At 41.8% G+C, this 19,817-nt stretch overlaps 1 protein-coding gene across 7 annotated transcripts in view; it reads right to left on the bottom strand.

Moving 5' to 3' along the window:
- The window catches only part of LOC309346004 (phospholipase A2 inhibitor and Ly6/PLAUR domain-containing protein-like), a 184,402-nt gene extending 165,675 nt beyond the window's left edge, over positions 1-18,727 (bottom strand). For 2 of the 7 annotated variants that reach the window (XR_014158386.1, XM_081869624.1), the window contains exons 1-3: positions 18,304-18,727; positions 15,469-15,591; positions 13,147-13,296 (exon numbers count right to left, since the gene is read on the bottom strand). Coding sequence is in view for 4 of the 7 variants with exons in the window: in XM_081869624.1 (XP_081725750.1) it covers positions 13,147-13,296; positions 15,469-15,591; positions 18,304-18,355 (325 nt within the window). In the remaining 3 variants the exon portion in view is untranslated. Of the gene's footprint in view, positions 1-197; positions 345-1,472; positions 1,623-2,887; positions 3,018-10,337; positions 10,777-12,513; positions 12,661-13,146; positions 13,297-15,468; positions 15,592-18,303 lie in introns of those variants that run through there. The other 5 variants (XR_014158387.1, XM_081869621.1, XM_081869623.1 and 2 more) reach the window with 5 other exon arrangements.
- Positions 18,728-19,817: the final 1,090 nt, after the last annotated feature.

The following is a 19,817-nucleotide window of genomic DNA, read 5'->3' as shown; positions in this document are numbered from 1 at the left end:
GATACAGTGTAGGCAGGCAAAACACTAAGGAATGGTGCACAGTGGGGCCAGTGAAAGATGTGGTCCCTCTCATTTTTCCAGCTACATGCAAGGGAAAGGGAAAGGGAAAGGGTGGGAGGGAGAATAGGAGAACAGGAGGGAGTCTGCATGAACCATCTGATGACTAGGCCCTTTCCCCATCTGAGTAGCAATGTTACCTCTAGAAAGAGTTCCTTTAAAAACAACACACTGGGTCTCATTCTCAAGGCAGTTGATGGTCTTCTCACTTTTACACTTTTTCTTTCCTTTGGAGAAGCAGGCTGGGCACTGCAAACCATTTTCAGCCAGCATGTTGCGGTCAGGAACTGCCAAAATCAAATGTATAGTGAGACTGTTAATGGTTTTGTCTGTTTTTGTATCTCTGTGTTATATTATTGTAACCCACCCTAGACCCTTATAGTTTTGGTGGGGTAGCTGCACATACTCATGGATGAAATATAATCTGGACACAATCTGGGTTCAGGACTGAGCATGGGACAAAGTCACCATTGGTCTCTGAGATGAATTATCTTACCCAACATTTGGGTGGGGGGAGTGTGAACTTTCTTTTCCTTCTTGATCTCTCTGAAGGTTTTCGTGCCATTGGTTATGGTGTAGCCTCTTTGAAATTATAGGATCTTAGATCCCTATTTTTGTACAGAGATTATGTCTCTCTTCTGCTCTTCAGCAATAACCTGTGAGTTTCAGTGAACCGCCCTAAGACTACCGGGTATAAGGTTAGTGTTAGGCAACTCATCCCTTCTCAGGAAGAGCTGTAGTTGCCCAGTAGGTCCCTCTTTTTCACAGTTTCTGCTCATGCCTGCCTCCCCATCCTGCCTGACTCTCCACCTTGAGAGTCCCTAATAGTCTTGAGCTGCTCACCCCATTTGAACGTGTCCAGAGGAGGGCAACCAAAATGGTCAAAGGCCTGGAAACGATTCCTTACGTGAAACGGCTAAGGGAGCTGGGCATGTTTAGCCTGGAGAAGAGGAGGTTAAGGGGTGATATGATAGCCATGTTCAAATATATAAAAGGATGTCACATAGAGGAGGGAGAAAGGTTGTTTTCTGCTGCTCCAGAGAAGTGGACACGGAGCAATGGTTCCAAACTAAAGAAAGAAGATTCCACCTAAACATTAGGAAGAAATTCCTGACAGTAAGAGCTGTTTGACAGTGGAATTTGCTGCCAAGGAGTGTGGTGGAGTCTCCTTCTTTGGAGGTCTTTAAGCAGAGGCTTGACAACCATATGTCAGGAGTGCTCTGATGGTGTTTCCTGCTTGGCAGGGGGTTGGACTCGATGGCCCTTGTGGTCTCTTCCAACTCTATGATTCTATGATTCTATGAATGAGGCACAGGTCCTCTGAATACTGCTGATTGACTAAGGATCCAGGCCTTGGCCAAATCCAGTGCACAGCCTTAACATGTTAAGGATTCTAAAATGATGCAGAAACTTACGGCTGAGAGTTGCATTGTTACACAGTTCCGTCTTGCAGCAGTAATTCTTCATCTCAAAGAATTTATCATCCGCTGCAGTGAAGCTGTAATGGCCCGAGAGACAAGAGGTGGGTCGCGAGCATTTATTCAAAAGTTGCACTCGGGGTTTCACTATGAAAAAGAATTTGAAAGAAATACCCAGTTTGGGGGTGGGGGCAGGAAATATGCAGGTCTATTGCCACTCAGGCACATTCGTTGCAATGGTTCCAATTTTTTTTGTATTGTCTGATTGATGACCTTTTCAAACTAACAATATACAAAGTGTTATTAAATTTGTCAGTCTAAAGTGATGGGCTGTTCCTTTTTTATTAATTAAAATATGTATACACCATACATCATAGAAAGAAAAATATCAAAATGTTTTCCAGCTTTAATGCATAAAACAGACAATAAAACTGTATTAAAAGTAAAGAAACTGATATCAATGTATACTTAATGGCTAGTATGGGCCAGAGATTTTGGGGATAACATACAATTTACAGCGTGGGAGAAGTTATCAGATTGGGATATAAAATTTACAGCATGTTACATGCTGAAAGAAAATTATTTGAAAATGATGTAAATAGCAGTAAATTAGCAAAAATGTACAAAACTGGGTCAGTTGTATGTTAGAAATGTGGTGGACATGTAAGATAGTATTGGAGGTTCGGGAAATGATTTATTATGAGTTAAAAAATGTTTAAAATAACTTTTTTATTTAAAACCCACCAAAGCTTTTCTTTTAGGAATCCTAGGTGCCGAAATCCCAAGGGAACAGAAATGACTAATTATGTATGCGACCATGGCTGCACGAATGTTATTGGCCCAGAGATGGAAAGAAGATGAACTCCCTACTAGAGGAGATGGCAGATTAAGTTGAGGGGTTATGCTGAATTGACAAAAATGACTGGAAGAATCAGAAAACAGGAAGACTGGAATTTTAATAAGGAATGGGGGAAATTTATAATGTATCTTAAAAACCATTGTAAACAGTCAAAACTTTTAGAAGGGTAAGCAGGGATTTCTCATTAATGCAAATCAAATTGTCCAAGCTTGGAGATCAGCACCCAGATCCAGCCACTGATTGTGATCAGGTGATGTTAGGTTCCCCGTTTTCATTTACAAACCATTGCTTACTTCAGGATTGGGGAGCTGTGATCCTTCAGATGTTGTTGGACTACATCTCCCATCATCCCTGACTGGTGGCCAGGCTAGCTGAAGCTGATGGGAGTTCTAATTCATCTATAGCTGAAGTGCTACAGCTTCCTCAACTCTCTTTTTTCATGGGTGAGTTGCCCTAGCATAGACTTCTATATGCTAGTAGAACCCTTAAAGTTCAACATTCTTAACCTCGATCTAATCCAACAGCAAAAGACAAAAAGGCAGGAAAATCTTACTTATATTTGTACGCAGAACACCGGCAACACAGGATTCTTTCTTCCAGTCACAAGTTGTTTTAAGATAGCCATTGTATGTCATTCCAGTATTGTTATAAGCATATCTGCAGTCCAGAGGTAATACTGAAGACACAAGCAAAAGTTTACTTCATGGATTATTATGATAATTAACATTATTATTAGTTGGTTTTGCGGTTTGCTTAATGAGACTAAGAGGAGGTGGTGATAGTAAATTAAAACTTTTAACTTAAAAGGGGTTCAATTTTAAAAGCATTTTAATAGAATGAAATGAAATGAAATGAATAAACACTCATTAATTAAAACTCTCGAAGTCATCATTCAGAACACTGGCTGAATTATTTCCAAGAGGTGGGGAGGTGAACCCTCCCTTTCCATGACCCACTTTTCTTCCCATCCAGACCCTCACTTAACTCTCAGTGGCTACAAATCATGATGGCTATGTACTACCTCCAATAGCAAAAGTAACATATTTCCTCTATCAGTTGCTGGAACCCACGGTAAGGCAGAGTGCTGCTGTGCTGAGGTCCTGATTGTGAGCTAACCATAGTCATTGGGTTGGCCAGTGTGAGGACAGGATCCTGGACTAGGGATGAACCAATCAATCAATGTCACTTGCTCTTAATTTCTATTTTTTCCAATTTATTTATTTATCTGCAGTCACTTCCTCCCAGAAGCTCAAGGCTGTGTGCATAGTTCTCCCCTCCCCATTTTATCCTCAGAAGATTCCTGTAAAGTTTTTCTGTAATAATTAAATAAAGTGCCTCTAGCTGAATCTGATACAGTGCTCATCTGAGACTTTGTTGTTTTATGCACCCAGGCTACTACAGCTCCTCAATGCTTTTTTGTAATCTGCATTTTTAAATTCTTATTTCAAAAGCATGCCTGCCATTCAGTTTTATTAGGCTGTATATACATAGCAATTTTAAAGCAGAAATTTTAAAGGAGCCATATACTGGTGCAGGGCAGCAGGGAAGGTGTCAACTCCCCTGGCAGGATCAAGGACAGCTCCAAATAAGCAACTTTTCCCAAGAAGGCTGCAATGTCAATTGAGGACATCTGACTGTGACCATCATTAAAGCAGAACAATTAATTTAGTGCTTTAGTTGTTCTGCTGCAAGCACTGTTTGAATGGCTTGCAATAATGTTTTGAAATCTCTTCCCACAATGGCTGAGACAGCAAACCATATTCTTCAGTGCCTGGCTATAGCCCACATTTGCTACAGACATGTGCACAAACTGCTAATACTATCACATCAAAGGTCTATGGGAAGTTGATGGCTCCTTGATGGATAAAGGTATATTCTGAGCCAGTGCCTCTATCTTTGGTCATACTTGATGTAGGGTCTTACCGAACTGGAAAGAACAATGTACAATCTTCCAGGCCACTAATCAAAGTGCAATGAAAGCCTCAAGCTACTGCTCAGGTACTGAAAGCCTCAAGATACTGCTCAGATACTGCACTTTGCTCAGCTGGCAAAGCTAGACATACCTCAGGTCTGTTGAAAGGTGCCAGGGACACACTGGTAGGCACTGAATAGAATACAATGACTCCAAGATCATTACTGAGAGCTAATTAAATCATTTTACAGAACTTTGCCCCTCCTTGGTCTAATTGTGTCAGATTGTCAGGACAGGGAGAGATACTTTGACTAAGTTGTTCCGTTTGGTGATGACTGTCCTAAGCCACATTGTTTTGAATTTACCCCAACTAGTTATTTATTGAAATCTACCATTTTCAAAAGATAAGAAGAACCCTGGCTGTGCTCTTTTTTGCTCTTCAAGATATAGCAACCCTAACAGGAGGCATTGATGGCCACCAATTTAGATGACTTAAAAAGAGGATTAGAGAAATTCAGGCAGGGCAAAGTTACCCACAAAGGCTATGTTCTACCTCTACCGTCAAAGGAAGTTTGCCTCTGAATACTTGGTACCAGGGAATTACTGATGGACAGAATAATGTCACAGTCGCAGTCAAGTCCAGCTTGCAGGCTTCCCACGGGGATCTGTTGAGATGCTGGACTTGAGGGGTGATTGCCCTCATCCAGCATGTTCACCTTATGTTTAACTGCTGAGGGACAGAGCAATACCCTCATTTCCCACCATCCAAGGTACATTTTAGCCACACACAGCACAGAAGGCACAGAGGACATTCTGCACTAAGTTGTCTATCTTGGGGTTTCCTTCTCTTTGCGTCATGATTTATGTTAGGACTACTTGTTATTGTTGTTTAATTGTTTAGTCGTGTCCAACCCTTCGTGACCCCATGGACCAGAGCACGCTAGGCACTCTTGTCTTCCACTGCCTCCCGCAGTTTGGTCAAACTCATGCTGCTAGCTTCGAGAACACTATCCAACCAGCTCATCCTTTGTCATCCCCTTCTCCTTGTGCTCTCCATCTTTCCCAACATCAGGGTCTTTTCGAGGGAGTCTTCTCTTCTCATGAGAAGACTCCCTCGAAAAGACCCTGATGTTGGGAAAGATGAGGTGGCCAAAGTATTAGAGTCTCAGCTTCAGGATATGTCCTTCCAGTGAGCACTCAGGGCTGATTTCCTTAAGAATGGATAGGTTTTATCTTCTTGCAGTCCATGGGACTCTCAAGAATTTCTTCCAGCACCATAATTCAAAAGCATCAATTCTTCAGCGATCAGCCTTCTTTATGGTCCAGCTCTGGCTTTGGGAAGAAGGGGGTAGTACTTAGGACCCTGTCAGAATCCTCACACCTTCTTCCAGAAGCTGTACAAATGCCTCCTTTTACTTCTTCTTTCAGACCAGAAAGAAGGGGCTTGCCCAACCCTTGCACTGTTCCCACACCTCTGCATTGTTTAGCCTAGGCAGTAGTCTAAACCAAATGTGCAAAGAAAAAATATATACTCAGAAAAGCCCTCATAATGGCAGAGTGATCAAAAGCCAAGGAGTAATGAACCAGCAGGTGACCTATGGAAGAAGAAAGAGCTGACTTGGACAGATTTATGGGCCAAGGAAATGTACCAACTAGGAAGGACTGTTCCAGTGAGGAGCAGGAAATTATGGAAATAGAGAGTGCATGCTTTCCCAGAAATCCTATATTTCTATATTGCAACACAAAGCTCTTCTTTCATATTGGATGCAATCTTTCTAAGGAACTCTGTGGGAGCCAGCCAGATGCCTCTTCCAGTCCAACCACACCCACATTGTCAGTGAACAGGTACTTTAAATGAATATTTTTGTCTCTCGGGCTTTATGATAAAACTGAACTCGAAACAACCTACTCCTAATGAGGCACAAAGTAATCAAAAATTAGCATGTTCCACACAAGCTCTTCCCAGAAATCAGGGGAACCTGGAACCTGCTAGTATCCATGGGGCCATTCAAGTTTGCACTGGAGGTTTCGTAGCTTATCAGTAAGTTCTTTTTTATGCAGTATTGATGGCTACCTTCCCTTCAGCATGAGAGCCATTAAGCCCATTAATACCAGTTGTTGCACATCACAGTGGAAGATGTGTCCCGGAAAGGGATGTGTACTCACTGATGGTTGCCACATCTCTTTGAGGCTCAGAAATTGGTGTTAAAATACACTAGCTTAGATTAAGTCAGATTTGTTGTTTTCTGTGTATGTATTTTCCCAAATATTCCTGAATTCTTAAGTGACCTTCTTCTATGATCTTTTATTCCTATATGGTAACAGGGTTCTTACTACACTGTTGTTATTTTTTAAAATAAATATGTATTCTGTACTTTCTGTGCTTATTTGGATACAGTGTTGATTCAAACCAGAACCTCAGATCTCTTTGTGCATCCTGCTGGAGACATTGAGCAACAGCTCCTGCTTTCTTGGTCACCCAGATGTCCTTTGTACCCACAGGTGTCTCCTGGACCTGAAGGGAAGAATGGCTAGCAAGAGGGGTGACATTCTAATGTTCTGGGAGGTTGGCCTTTTGTTGAACAGAAATCAGAAGCAAATAGGAGAACAAGCTCATAGAATGATGGGTCCTTTTCATAAGCTACAGGAATGAAAAGATTGTAGATAACATCTCCTCTTGTGACCTATCTTCAGTGATCTGCCTTCTGAACAGCTTTCATCCACATTTTAAACAAGCACACATTCCTCTCTTCCATATATTTCTCTTTCCCCTCTCCTTCCTTCCTCTTTTCCTTTCCTTTCCTTTCCTTTTTCTCTTATTTCCCCCTTTCTTTTCTCCTCTCTTTCCTACTTTTATGCTGTTCTCTCTTTTATAGACCCTAACATTACCATGTTTGCAAAAAATATAGAGGATGAAATTGCTTGCATCCACTGGAAACTCGACCCCTCTGTTACTGCAGATGAATCTCAAAGGGTATGCAGAGCACAGTCTAGCCCTGTTGTGTTCAATGAGTTTTAGTTGGTCAAAAGAAACAAAGATCATCAAGCTGGAGGCAAAACAAAATGACCGCCTCAGTTTCTCTCTATCTTTTGTGGTTGGCTGTCTTAACTGTATTTTGTTCTGAAGTTGTTCTATGGGTTTTTGGACCTCAATAAAGATTATATATATATATATATATATATATATATATATGCAGGTTTTGGTGTCCTCGGGTGTCTTCCCGTGTAAAAGTTGGGGTGTCTAGGCGACGTTTCGACGAGGTCTCACTCGTCATCTTCAGGCTGGTGCTTTCGGCTTCTTGTTACTGGAACAGAGCAGGATCTCAGTGTTTGAGTTCCTATAAATACTGTAGAGGGGGTGTGGTGTATAGCCTCCAATGTTCTGGGCAGAGAGGAAGTTCCCAGGCTAGTGTGCCTTTTCTTCTTTTGTTCCTTAATTACTTGAGAGATATCTTGAGTGATTTCTTGAGTGATATCCTGAGTACCACTTAGGTGGGTCATTAGGTGTGGATTAGTTGCTAAAGTCTTTGTGTCTTGACCTCTTGAACTTTGTGAAGAGTTTTCATGAGAAGATGGCTGTACTGTACTTAGTTGTGCTCTGGCTTGGCTTCGTGTATAGGGGCGAGCTGTGGTTTTGTGGCTTGTGTCAGCCAGATCTGTGTAGGGATTGCAGGGGGGTGCAGCATCCGGAGGTGCCACCATGGATTGGCTACTGGATGGTGTCTGTAATTCATCTGTGGAGAGGGTCTGGGTTTGGGTCTGGTGTGGTTGATTGGTGTTGGCGTTCTGTGTGCCTCTGGATCTGGTGTCAGTTTTTGTGGGGAGGGCTAATTTCCAGATGTCTGGCAAGCGGGATGTGTCGTCACGCTTGTTCATGTTGTGAGGGTGTTTCTCTATCTCGATGGCTTCCATGATTATTCTCTTGTGGTGATGTTCCGTGTTAAAGAGCAATTTGGAATCTGCAAAATTAATTTCGTGTCCTAAACGTCGCCTAGACACCCCAACTTTTACACGGGAAGACACCCGAGGACACCAAAACCTGCATTCCTGTACCCGTGAAAATCTACGAAAGCATATATATATATATATATATATATATATATATATACACACACACACACACACATCTCCACAGGAAACAAGGAATGGAGGAGACTAGCAGCACCTCCTAATTTTCCAAGAGCCCACTGAAGAGGTGACCTGATTTGGGAGGGGAGGTGTAAATCTGGTCTCTAAGGAGTGCTGTTGCTGCCACTGTGGCAGCAGCAATGGGCAAGGAATTCCTTGCAGGCCAGATCTGCTGCCCCTATAATGATCTCTGGCAGGCATGAAGCCTGATAAGCGGCAAGGACTCTCTGTCAGTTTTATGTAAGTTTGTTTACAAGAAAAACACATCCAGAGTATGGCGTGCCACAGACAAAGCACAGCCTCTTTCTTCTCCTTCTCTCTCGCTCTGCCAGTGAAGTCTGGAGCCTGCCTCCCCCAGTTCGTCTCTGGGCATACTGCCAAACCTCCACACTGAAATGTCAGGAATGCCAGCCATCTTTAATGGCTGCCTGCCTGGCCCCCTCCTTCTGATCCTTCATTCCATAGCGTGGTGATCTAGTTGCAGAGAGAAGCCTGTACCATGCTCTCTAATGAGGAGAGTGTGCATCCTGGCCAGCTCATCCAGTAAGTCCCCATTAAGCCCGGCTCGATACCACGCCACAAGGGGTTTCTCCCCACACTCCAACTGTTGCCACCACATATTGAACTCTGCCCAAAATTGCATCACTGTTCTACTCCCCTGCCTCAAATTAAGCAATTGCCTGGAAGCAGCAGTCTGCCTCTGGGGGTCTTGGAACATCGTATCCATGAACGCCAAAATCCTGCCTTTCTTCTCCTTCCCTTCCATTGCTCTTAAAGCTTCTCCACTCTCCTCATTCAGGGACAGAATGGCTGGCCTGTCTCTTCCCCAGAGGGATGCGGGTGGCGCTGTGGTCTAAACCACTGAGCCTCTTGGGCTTGCCGATCACGGGGTGAGCTCCTGCTGCTCTGTCCTAGCTCCTGCCAACCTAGCAGTTCAAAAGCACACCAGTGCAAGTAGATAAATAGGTACTGCTGTGGTGGGAAGGTAAATGGCATTTCCATGTGCTCTGGTTTCCGTTACAGTGTCCCGTTGCACCAGAAGCAGTTTAGTCATGCTGGCCACATGACCCAGAAAGCTATCTTTGGAGAAGCGCTGACTCCCATGGCCTGAAAGTGAGATGAGCGTCACAACCCCATAGTTGCTTAATTGTCCAGGGGTCCTTTACCTTTTTTACCTTTCTTCCCCAGAAGACACCGCCTCAGACTCTGGCTTATCTGATGGTTGCCTGGCTTCCAACACTTCTTCTCTTCCTCATGAGAACAAAAAGATTATTCCCTTGGAAAAAGGGGGTGGGCTGTCCTCTCTAAACTTAAACAGACAGCTTGCATTTGCAGAGTTAGCCCTTTGCTAGCTCAGCTCAATTTCTGAGGCTGACTGTCCTGCTGTACTCTGGGGGGCCATGTTCCTGACGACCCCTATCAATCCAGCCACCTAAGATGGTCACCACACCTTGCTTCATGGGTGGGACCATCCTGCATCTTGATATGCCAAACTACACATTCAACCTCATCACTATGTAACCAGCATCACAAACACCAAATGGGGAAAAGCATTTACAGCTGTGACTCCAGTGTCTGAAGTCTGTCATAGTTGAAGGATGCTATCACCGGATTCCCTGTGTAGAAAATGTTTGCCGACATGGAGATGAGGTTCTGAAATATTTACCCAACTACTTGCTGGTTTGTCCCATCTATGAGGACTTAAGAGAAGTTTTGTTCAAATATTTAAACCTCCCAAATGAGAGATGGATTGGGTATATGATAAACTTTTTATTAAGGGACAAGTGCCCATACACCTCTGAAAAAGTGGTCTGTTCTGCCTTTACAGTGACGATTATAAGGAGAAAAAATAATTCTGCTTTTATCCTGTTTTATGTATTTTTGATTTTGTAATTGCTTCAGCTAAACCAATAAATAATAATTGCATTTGTATCTGAAACAGAACTAAGAACCAAAATTTTATTTCCCATAACCATTTATTTTGTTTTGTAATGATCATAATGAAAACTTAACTATTTGTTAATGATACACTACAGGGTTCTTTGTAGTTAGAATCTACAACCCCCACATTTTGACCCATTTTTCATTGCCCCTTGCTTCCGTTTACCTCCACCAAAAACAAAAAAGAAAGATCCACAAATCCTAAGCCCTGGATTTCACCACTAGGCCTCCAATTCCCCCTCATTGCCATGGATTTTGCAATACACAAGGCGGAGGTCTACACTGTCCTATTTACCCTTCATGTTCAGGCTGGCATGATATTCCTGAAGCAGTATAACATCTTTTTTGGGTAATAAAAAGGCCAAATTCCCCAGATCCAAGTGTTCTTCTGTTTTCCGGGATGGCACAAAAATCTGTTGTTCCACAACCTTGGAACGTGAAATGCTGGAGCCTAGCATAAGCTGAGGGAAAAGAAAACAAATATTGACATAAGTCCTTTACCCAGGGACTAGAAGATTCTGCCTGTGACAGTGAATGAGAATTTTAATTAGTTAGTTTTAAAATGTGTATATTAAAAAAATCTGAAAAATATCATAATTTCATTGGAACATGAATATACAAAATTTTCAACATCAGAAGTTAAGGTAAAAAAACCACTCATATGTAATTCAGAATTGCCATCATACCCAAAGGAGTCTCAAGACACAAAGATTATTAGTAAACAGGTTATATTTATAAAATATAATGAAATTAGAGTATCTGAAAACAGGCCTAATTAACAAGATTAACCAAATCAAATTCTTGTTTGCATGTCAGGTGCAAAAAAGAAAAAAGGAGAGGAATTCTATCCCTACCATCTCCTGGGCATGTTAAAAGCCACATGCTGTGGCCACACAGCAAGATTTGAAAACAATACTCCCTTCCCTGGTGTGGGAGCCTTGAGTGTTTGAACCTGGCATGAGTCAAAAGTGTGATGCAGCCAAGCACAAAAAAAGCTGGAGGTGCACTCCATTGTCTCTCAGGACAGTTGGATGCCCACTGAGGCTTCCTCATTGCCCCACTGTGATCTAAGCATCCAGTGAATCCTCCTTTTATTTTATGAGTTTCATGTTAAACACAGCTAACATGAAGTAGTTGAAAAGGGGGGACTGCAAAAGCCAATTAGGAACTCCTCTCAGAATTCTTACTCAGCCCTTAGAAGAGAAATTTGCAAAGCCCAGGCTATAAAGGGCAGGAAAAGGATAAGAAGAAAGAATGTAGGGCAGAAGCAGCTCAAAGGCCCTTGATTCTGCCTCTTCCTTTATGGGGCAAATCAACCCAGATTCCCTTCCCCCGTTCATTCCAAATACCCTCTTCTTTTCAGAAAGGAGGGATTTGGAAAATTTGTCTTGTCTCCAAACAGCATTATTCCTCAAAACTATGTTGATTGGGAGGTATTCATCTAAGGCTGGATCTAGACACATCAAAAAAGCGATTCAGTTAAATGCATTGCAAACTTCATACAAACAAATGCCATGACGAAAGACGGGATTCCATCAAGCCATCTGGTGTCACAGTGTTATAACGAATAAAAAGTGCTATATCTTTACTAATGTAGCTAAATCATGACATCAGCAAAATGATGTAAGCTTGTGGAACTGAGTATATCCTCCCTCTCTTTGTCCTCCTAAATACATTTGGGAGGATAAAGAACACATACAGGCAGAAGGGAGCGGAAATCCTGTTGTACAACTGTAAGTCCTTGCACTAATGGCTGAGTTAGCCAGATACTGCTCATTGTCACAGAATTTAAGGAAACTTATTACATGCCTTTTACATAATAAATATGCTTTTTGAGCAAGAGGGACACATTTTGTCCTGGACTGCAACCCAATGGTGGAGAGATCCAGGAGCAACTGGGGTGAAGCAATGAATGCACTTTTTACTTTTGTTCAGAAGGGTGTTTTACATACACATCTCGCTCTGAATACTCCTTCTGGACAAGCGAGACATTATGAGAGTTAAAGGAAACAGTCCAGGTAGGCAAAACATTACGGAAGGTTGCAGAGTGGGGCCAGTGAGAGATGTGGTCCCTCTCACATTTTTAGTAATATGCAAGGGAAAGGGAAAGGGGGGAGGGAGAATAGGAGAACAGGAGGGAGTTTGCATGAGCCAGCCAATGACTAGGCCCTTTCCCCCTGTCTGAGTAGCAATGTTACCTATATGAAGAGCTCCTTTAAAAACAACACACTGGGTCTCATTCCCAAGACAGTCGATGGTCTTCTCACTTTCACACTCTGTGGTTCCTTCGGAGAAGCAGGCTGGGCACTTCAGGCCATTTTCAGCCAGCACGCTGTGATCAGGAACTGCCAAAATCAAAAGTATAATGAGCATGTTAATGGTTTTAACTGTTTTTTGTACATGTATATTATATTATTGTAATTCACCCAAGGGCTTTACAGTTTTGGTGGGGAACCTGCAAGTATTATTGGATGAAAAGATTATCTAGACCCAATCTGGGTTTAGGATTGACATTGGGACAGATTCAGGAGAAGCCTGGTTGGAAAGGGAACCCATCCCTTCTCAGGCAGAGATGTAGCTGCCCAGTAGGTCCCTCTTCTTCACAGTTTCTCCTCATGCCTGCTTCTTCATCCTGCCTGCCTCTCCACCCCTTGAGAGGCCCTAATAGTGCTGCATGGCTCAACCCATATAGCCATCTGGGGCTGTCTCACCCCTTTTGAATGAGGCCCAAGTCCTCTGAGTACTGCTGATTGAGTAAGGCTCCAGCCTTTGGCCAAATCCAATGCAAAGCCCTAACATGTTGTGAATTTTAAAATTATACAGAAACTTACGGCTGAGAATTGCATTGTTACACAGTTCAGTGTTGCAGCAGTGCTTCTTCATCTCAAAGAATTTATCATCCCCTGCAGTGAAGCTGTAATTGCCTGAGAAACAATCGTCAGATGGCGTGCATTGATTCAAAAGTTGCGCTCGGAGTTCTACTATGGAAAAGAAATTGAAAGAAATATGGAAAGTATTATTAAATTTGACAATCTAAAGTGAGGTGCTGTTTGTTTGTTTGTTTGTTTGTTTGTTTGTTTAAATGCGTGTGCACTGCTATAACATAAAAGGAAAAAATATCAAAATGTTTTTTCAGTAATAATACATAAGAGATACAATAAAAACAACATTAAAAGTAAATAGATTGATATCAATTAACCAGTGTGGTGATGAATGGTCTCTTTAAATTTGAAGGTTCATTATTGTTCCACAAGATGTGTATTTCTTTAAGGGCCAGAGCAAATAACGTGACCTAGTTTTACAGCTGTGAAGCAGTATAGCAGGTGCTGTTAAGGTGTGGTAATAAAGCTGTTGAGTATAGTATATAAAGAGCAGCACCTAGCACTCTCACTACCCTGGTGGATGGGTCATGCTTATTGATATATTATAATTAATGTAAAAAGAGTTTTTGTTATTAAAACCTAGCAAAAGTTATATTTCCATTCCTTGTAATGTGTGGTCTCCCCAGCATGCTTTCTGCAGCGCAGCTAATCTGCAAATAGCCAACCTGTGGAAAGATCTATTCTTAATGATCTGCATAGCCCTGGTGGAACAGAATAGTTTTCTGCAGGCATTTATGAGTTCAGCTCTCTGCCACAAGCAGTAGTCTCTTGCCTCCTTAATCCATAGGACCAACCTCTGTTTTTATGTTTGCAATTAATTTGTATAATGCTTTAAATTTGGAATGTATGTAGAACTTCATTTCACATCCAATTTCTAGCACAAGGACTCATGCCTTCTCCTATACATCTGACAATACATCTGACATACACTGCACTCTCTCTGCTAGTCAATCATAACAGTTTGCAGGTTCGGGGCATGCTTCACAGAACTCCTGTTGTTGGACAGAAGACACTTGGCAAGACACTTGCATTGCACCAAACTTACTGCCCACTTGCACCTCTCTCTCCAAAAATGTAGCAGTGATGTTGGAACAGGTGGTCAAGTGAACACCACCATCCCACCTAGGATTGCCCCAATGCATTTTGGCACCTCAGATAAACCAGAAATGGCACCCATGTCCTTCAGGGTAGAAGGGGTGGGTTAATCAGGAACAAGGAAGAAAAAGGAGAAGAAGGAGGAGGAGAAGAAGAAGAGGAGGAGGAGGAGGAGGAGTTTGGATTTGATATCTCGCTTTATCACTACCCGAAGGAGTCTCAAAGCGGTTAACATTCTCCTTTCCCTTCCTCCCCCACAACAAACACTCTGTGAGGTGAGTGGGGCTGAGAGACTTCAAAGAAGTGTGACTGGCCCAAGGTCACCCAGCAGCTGCATGTGGAGGAGCAGAGACGCGAACCTGGTTCACCAGATTACGAGTCTACTGCTCTTAACCACTACACCACACTGGCAAAGGAATCAAATCAACCTTAACCAATGGCTGAAGTATGAAAGAAGTTCATCAGGTGGAGAGGCCCACACTGAATCAAGCTGGGTAACGGAAACCCTTTTTAATAGGTGAACTGCAAGAATACTCCCGTAATGCTGGTTCCTTCCTAATCATTTCATCACTGAGAGTTATTTCAAAATTACTTGAGGGGGGAGGGGGAGCCATGAAAGTGTGAAGCACCTCCATTTCCCATCCCAATTGCTCAGCTTTTGATTAGTTTTTTATAGATCTGTGAAAGGACTCTCAATTTCAATGTCATATATGGCAAAGGGAATATTCAGTTTATATTCTAGGTTTATTGTCTAGTTTGATAACCAAAACTAAATTGGAGTTCATTGTTTTGGGTCAATAGGGATTTCTCATTAATGCAAATCAAGTTCTCCAAGCTTGGAGATCAGCACACAGATTCAGCCACTGGTTGTGATCAGGTGATGTTAGATTCTCCATTTTCATATGCAAGCCATTGCTTACTTCAGGATTGGGAAGCTATGATCCTCCAGATGTTGTTGGACTACATCTCCCATTATCCCTGACTGGTGGCCAGTCTGAGGCTGATGGGAGTTCTAATTCATCTATAGCTGAAGTGCTACAGCTTCCTCAACTCTCTTTTTTCATGGGTGAGTTGCCCTAGCATAGACTTCTATATGCTAGTAGAACCCTTAAAGTTCAACAATCTTAACCTGGATCTAATCCAACAGCAAAAGACAAAAAGGCAGGAAAATCTTACTTATATTTGTACGCAGAACACTGGCAACACAGGAATCTTTCTTGGAGTCACAAGTTGTTTTAGCATAGCGATTATATGTCAGTCCAGTCTTGTTATAAATATATCTGCAGTTCAGAGGTAATGCTGAATACAGAAGCAAAAGTTTACTTCATGGATTATTATGATCATTAACATTATTATTAGTTTGATTTTGCAGTTTGCTTAATGAGACTAAGAGGAGGAGGTGATAGTAAATTAAAACTTCTAAATTAAAAGGGGTTCGATTTTAAAAGCATTTTAACAGAATAGAGTAAAATAAAAGGAAATGAGTAAAACACTCATTAATTAAAACTCTCAAAGCTATTGCCCACAACACTGCTTTAATTGTTTCTAAGAAGTGGGGGGTGAACTCTCCCTTTCCCACGACCCACTTTTTCTCCCATCCAGACTCTCACTTAAATACGATACATTTTCTTTCCACTGTTTGGTTACAAACTTACATCTTAGCACAATTAAACTATGGAATTTTCTACAAGATCCCAAGGTGAAAGACTTCTGGGAAAAGATTTATAAGGAATTGGAAAAAATGTTGAAATATACATTTATTAAGAAACCAGAAGCCTTTCTACTTAGAATAACAGGTTTGGAATTTCCCAAGAAATATGTCAGATTGTTTTTGTATTCCACAACTGCAGCTAGAATTTTGTCGGCCAAAAATTGGAAATCACAAGAAGTACCAACAGTGGAGGAATGGCAGATGAAGGTGATGGACTTTTGGGAGCTAGCCGACCTGACCGGAAGACTTCGCAACCAGAAGGAGGAGGCGTACCAAGACGAATGGAAGAAATTCAAAGACTACTTAGCTAAATATGTTAAGATAACTCAAATAGAATTACTTGTGAGTATCAGATAAGGAAATCAGCCCTGAGTGCTCACTGGAAGGACAGGTCGTGAAGCTGAGGCTCCAATATTTTGGCCACCTCATGAGAAGAGAAGACTCCCTCGAAAAGACCCTGATGTTGGGAAAGATGGAGGGCACAAAGAGAAGGGGACGACAGAGGACAAGATGGTTGGATAGTGTTCTCGAAGCTAGCAGCATGAGTTTGACCAAACTGCGGGAGGCGGTGGAAGACAGAAGTGCCTGGCGTGCTCTGGTCCTTGGGGTCACGAAGAGTCGGACACGACTAAACAACAACATCAGATAGGCCTAGGATTTACATTTGTGATGTTGTAGAATACTATGTTAAGTTAAAATGAAAAGAAAGAAAGATGTTAATTGACTAAGTAATTTTTTTTTGTGAAAATAGTTTTGTAAAACTGCTACAATGACTTTTATGGAAACTTAGCCAGGGGGACTCAAGGAAGTCACCCAACAAAGTTAACAAAAGTGAAACTATTACAATTAGGATAAATGTTTGTTTGTTTGTTTGTTTGTTTTTGGTGCGTTTTTTATTTGTTATAAATTTGGAAAACTAATAAAAAAATTTGGGGAAAAAAGGAATTTTCTACAAGAGGTAGTCAATGCCACCAATTTGAATGGCTTTTTAAGAGAATTAGACAAATTGATGGAAAATAAGACTCTCAGTGGCTACTAAACATGATGCCTACGTACTACCTCCAGTATAAAAAGTTGTTGTTGCACTGAGGTCCTGTGAGCTTCCATAATCATTGGGTTGGCCAGTGTGAGGGCAGGATCCTGGACTAGGGGTGAACCAATCTATCAATTTAACTTACTTTCAGTTTCTATTTTTCCGATTTATTTTTTTCTCTGCAATAAATTCATTGTTTATCTCTATGACATCATGTATCTGGATGACTGTGAAGGAAAAGTTTGTTTTTGCTGGGGCAGGTTGGGTCCCCAAGTATTTTCTGTTTCTTTTCCCCATGCCAGAAAAGGGTTAATGTACGACACCCTCTGATTGGCCAAGGTTCCAGGAGGGGGAGTTGAAAAGGAGAGGATTTGGAGAGAAAGGAGGAGTGAGTTTTGGAGGGAGTGTTGGGAGGAGGTTTTGGAGTAGGTTGGGATTGAGGTTGGGAGGATAGGTAGGAAGATAGGGAGTGAGAGTTGGTTCTGGGCAGAAACATCCACTCTGAGGAAAATATCACACGCTAGAGAAAGGTGTCTCTGAGCTTAGTGTGAAGAACAGTGTGTGGTGTCCTGTAAGAGTATTTAGGCCAGAAATTAACTGGGGGGGCTGAGGTTGAGAAAGGAGAAGTAGAAGCTGTAAAGAGACAGTCTACTTAGGTCTCATTCCAGTCAGGAGGGGAGAGATTCTTCTAGTAAGAGAAGACTCCCAAACCAGTGAAACCTTGGAGTGCCTCAGGAGTAGGGTTGTCTAGGGGTGTGTAACTGACAGAAAGTACCACCTTGTTAAGAACCAAAGTATTAAGTGTGAACAACTGAGAAAACCTTGAAGTGAAATAACATTGTAAACTGAAGTATCCTAAGTTTTATCTACTCGTGTCATAAACTTGCTTGTTAAATAAAATTGTTATTGTTAATTTGAACAAATCCTGTCCGAGACTCCTAATTATTAAGTTTTACTTCTTGCAAATCCCCTACAAGATAATCTGAGGTAGACTGTGGAAATCCGTGGGATTGGTGTTCTGTGAGTTGTGTGCACTATACTTAAGTGAGAGGACGGGCCCAACGGTGCCAGGGGAAAAAGGATCGTCGGGCCCATCATAATGACATCACAAGAAATATTCATGACCTAACTCTCTGCTACTTTCTCTTGGTAACCCTGCACTCCTTGCTCTGTGGGGTGTTGATCTGCACTTTTAATTCCCCTTATCTCCCAAGCTGCAAGTTCTTTTCAGTGTCCTCTAAAGGTAATTAAATGTTCCCCATCTTACCTGGAGAAAGCAGGACCAAGAGGAGGCTTGCGCTCAGGAGTGCCTTCATCATTCTGGAAAGATTAGGAGACTCAGAGCAGAGATGGATCAACAAGGGAATTGATGCAGGTAGAGGCTTACCTGGAGTTATTTATAGGCCATGGTCTCATGTCGCAGGCAACACTTGGGAACAAATGGTTCAGTGAGGTTCGGGAATGGGTGTTGTTTGTACACAACAAAGATAAAGAGGAACATACGGAAATTCAAAACTCAGTGAAGGAATTGTCTATGATCTCATTAGTTGTTGACTGACACTTCTAAGATTTATTTTTCGATATAGATAATTTACAATTTACAATGTCAATGATGAAGGCACTCAAGAAAGCAATTTAGAGCCAAATAGGCAAGGGCAAAAGTCCTGAAGCCACCTACAAAATAGCCCCTCAAAATGGCCTCCATCTAAGGATTCCTCTTAATAGTAATAATAATAATTTTATTAATTCTACTCCCCACCCCATCTGATTGGGTTACCTCAGCCACTCTGGGTGCCTTCAAGCATATACAGAAACATAATAAAACATCAAACATTTAAAATCTCCCTATACAGGACTGCCTTCAGATGTCTTCCAAAAGTTCTATAGTTACTTATCTCCTTGACATCTAATAGGAGGCCATTCCACAGTGTAGGTACAACTCCCAAGAAGGCCTTCTGCCTGGTTCCCACTAACCTCACTTCTCACAGTGAGAAAACCTCCATAAGGCCCTCAGAGCTAGATCTCAGTGTTTGGGCTGAATTGGGGGTGGGGTGGAGATGCTCTTTCAGGAAAAGCCTGGATACTAGATCCATTCCAGGAAGGCTGGAAAGTGTGGAATGGGCTGTGGATGCAATGGAGACTTTAAGCAGTAAAACTGATCCTGCTGTCTTTGACATGGTTTCCAGAGGGTGAAAAGAATGAAGTGAGACCTCAGGAGTTGAATGTGCCAATGGCCGAGTGTGCCAGGTATGAATCAGCCACTTACACAACTACGGGGAAGGTCTCGATTAGAGCCAGCAATGGCCATGGAGCTTTCTCTATTAGGGAGCTACAAAAACATGGCTATTCTTTCTTTTTTAAAAAAGAAAAGAAAATCCTTTTTATTCCGCTTTACACAATTCATTTGAATTCAAGCATTAGTCACAATCATCAACATTTAGGATTCCCTCCACCCCTCCATGGTTTCCATTATCAAACATTTTCTACTGCATCATATATTTTCTCTGTTTTTCTTAAAATAATCCATTTTTACCTTAGCTTTTAGTACATTGCAAGCGTTACTCAAATCCTGTCAAATTTTTTAGTTCTTTACAGTGTTCTCTTAAGTAAATTGTATATTTTTTTCCCATTCCTTATTAAAGTTACTATGTCCTGGTTTCTGATTTCCCTGGTCATTTTCGCCATTTTGGCGTTGTCCATCATCTACATCAACCATTCACGTCTGGTCAGGACTTTGTCTTTTTTCCATCTTTGGGCCAGTAGTATCCATGCTGTTGTCCT

This window comes from Podarcis erhardii (genome assembly GCF_964252035.2).
Source record: "Podarcis erhardii genome assembly, chromosome: 7".
Lineage (NCBI taxonomy): Eukaryota > Metazoa > Chordata > Lepidosauria > Squamata > Lacertidae > Podarcis > Podarcis erhardii.
This window is presented reverse-complemented; position numbering and strand designations above follow the sequence as displayed.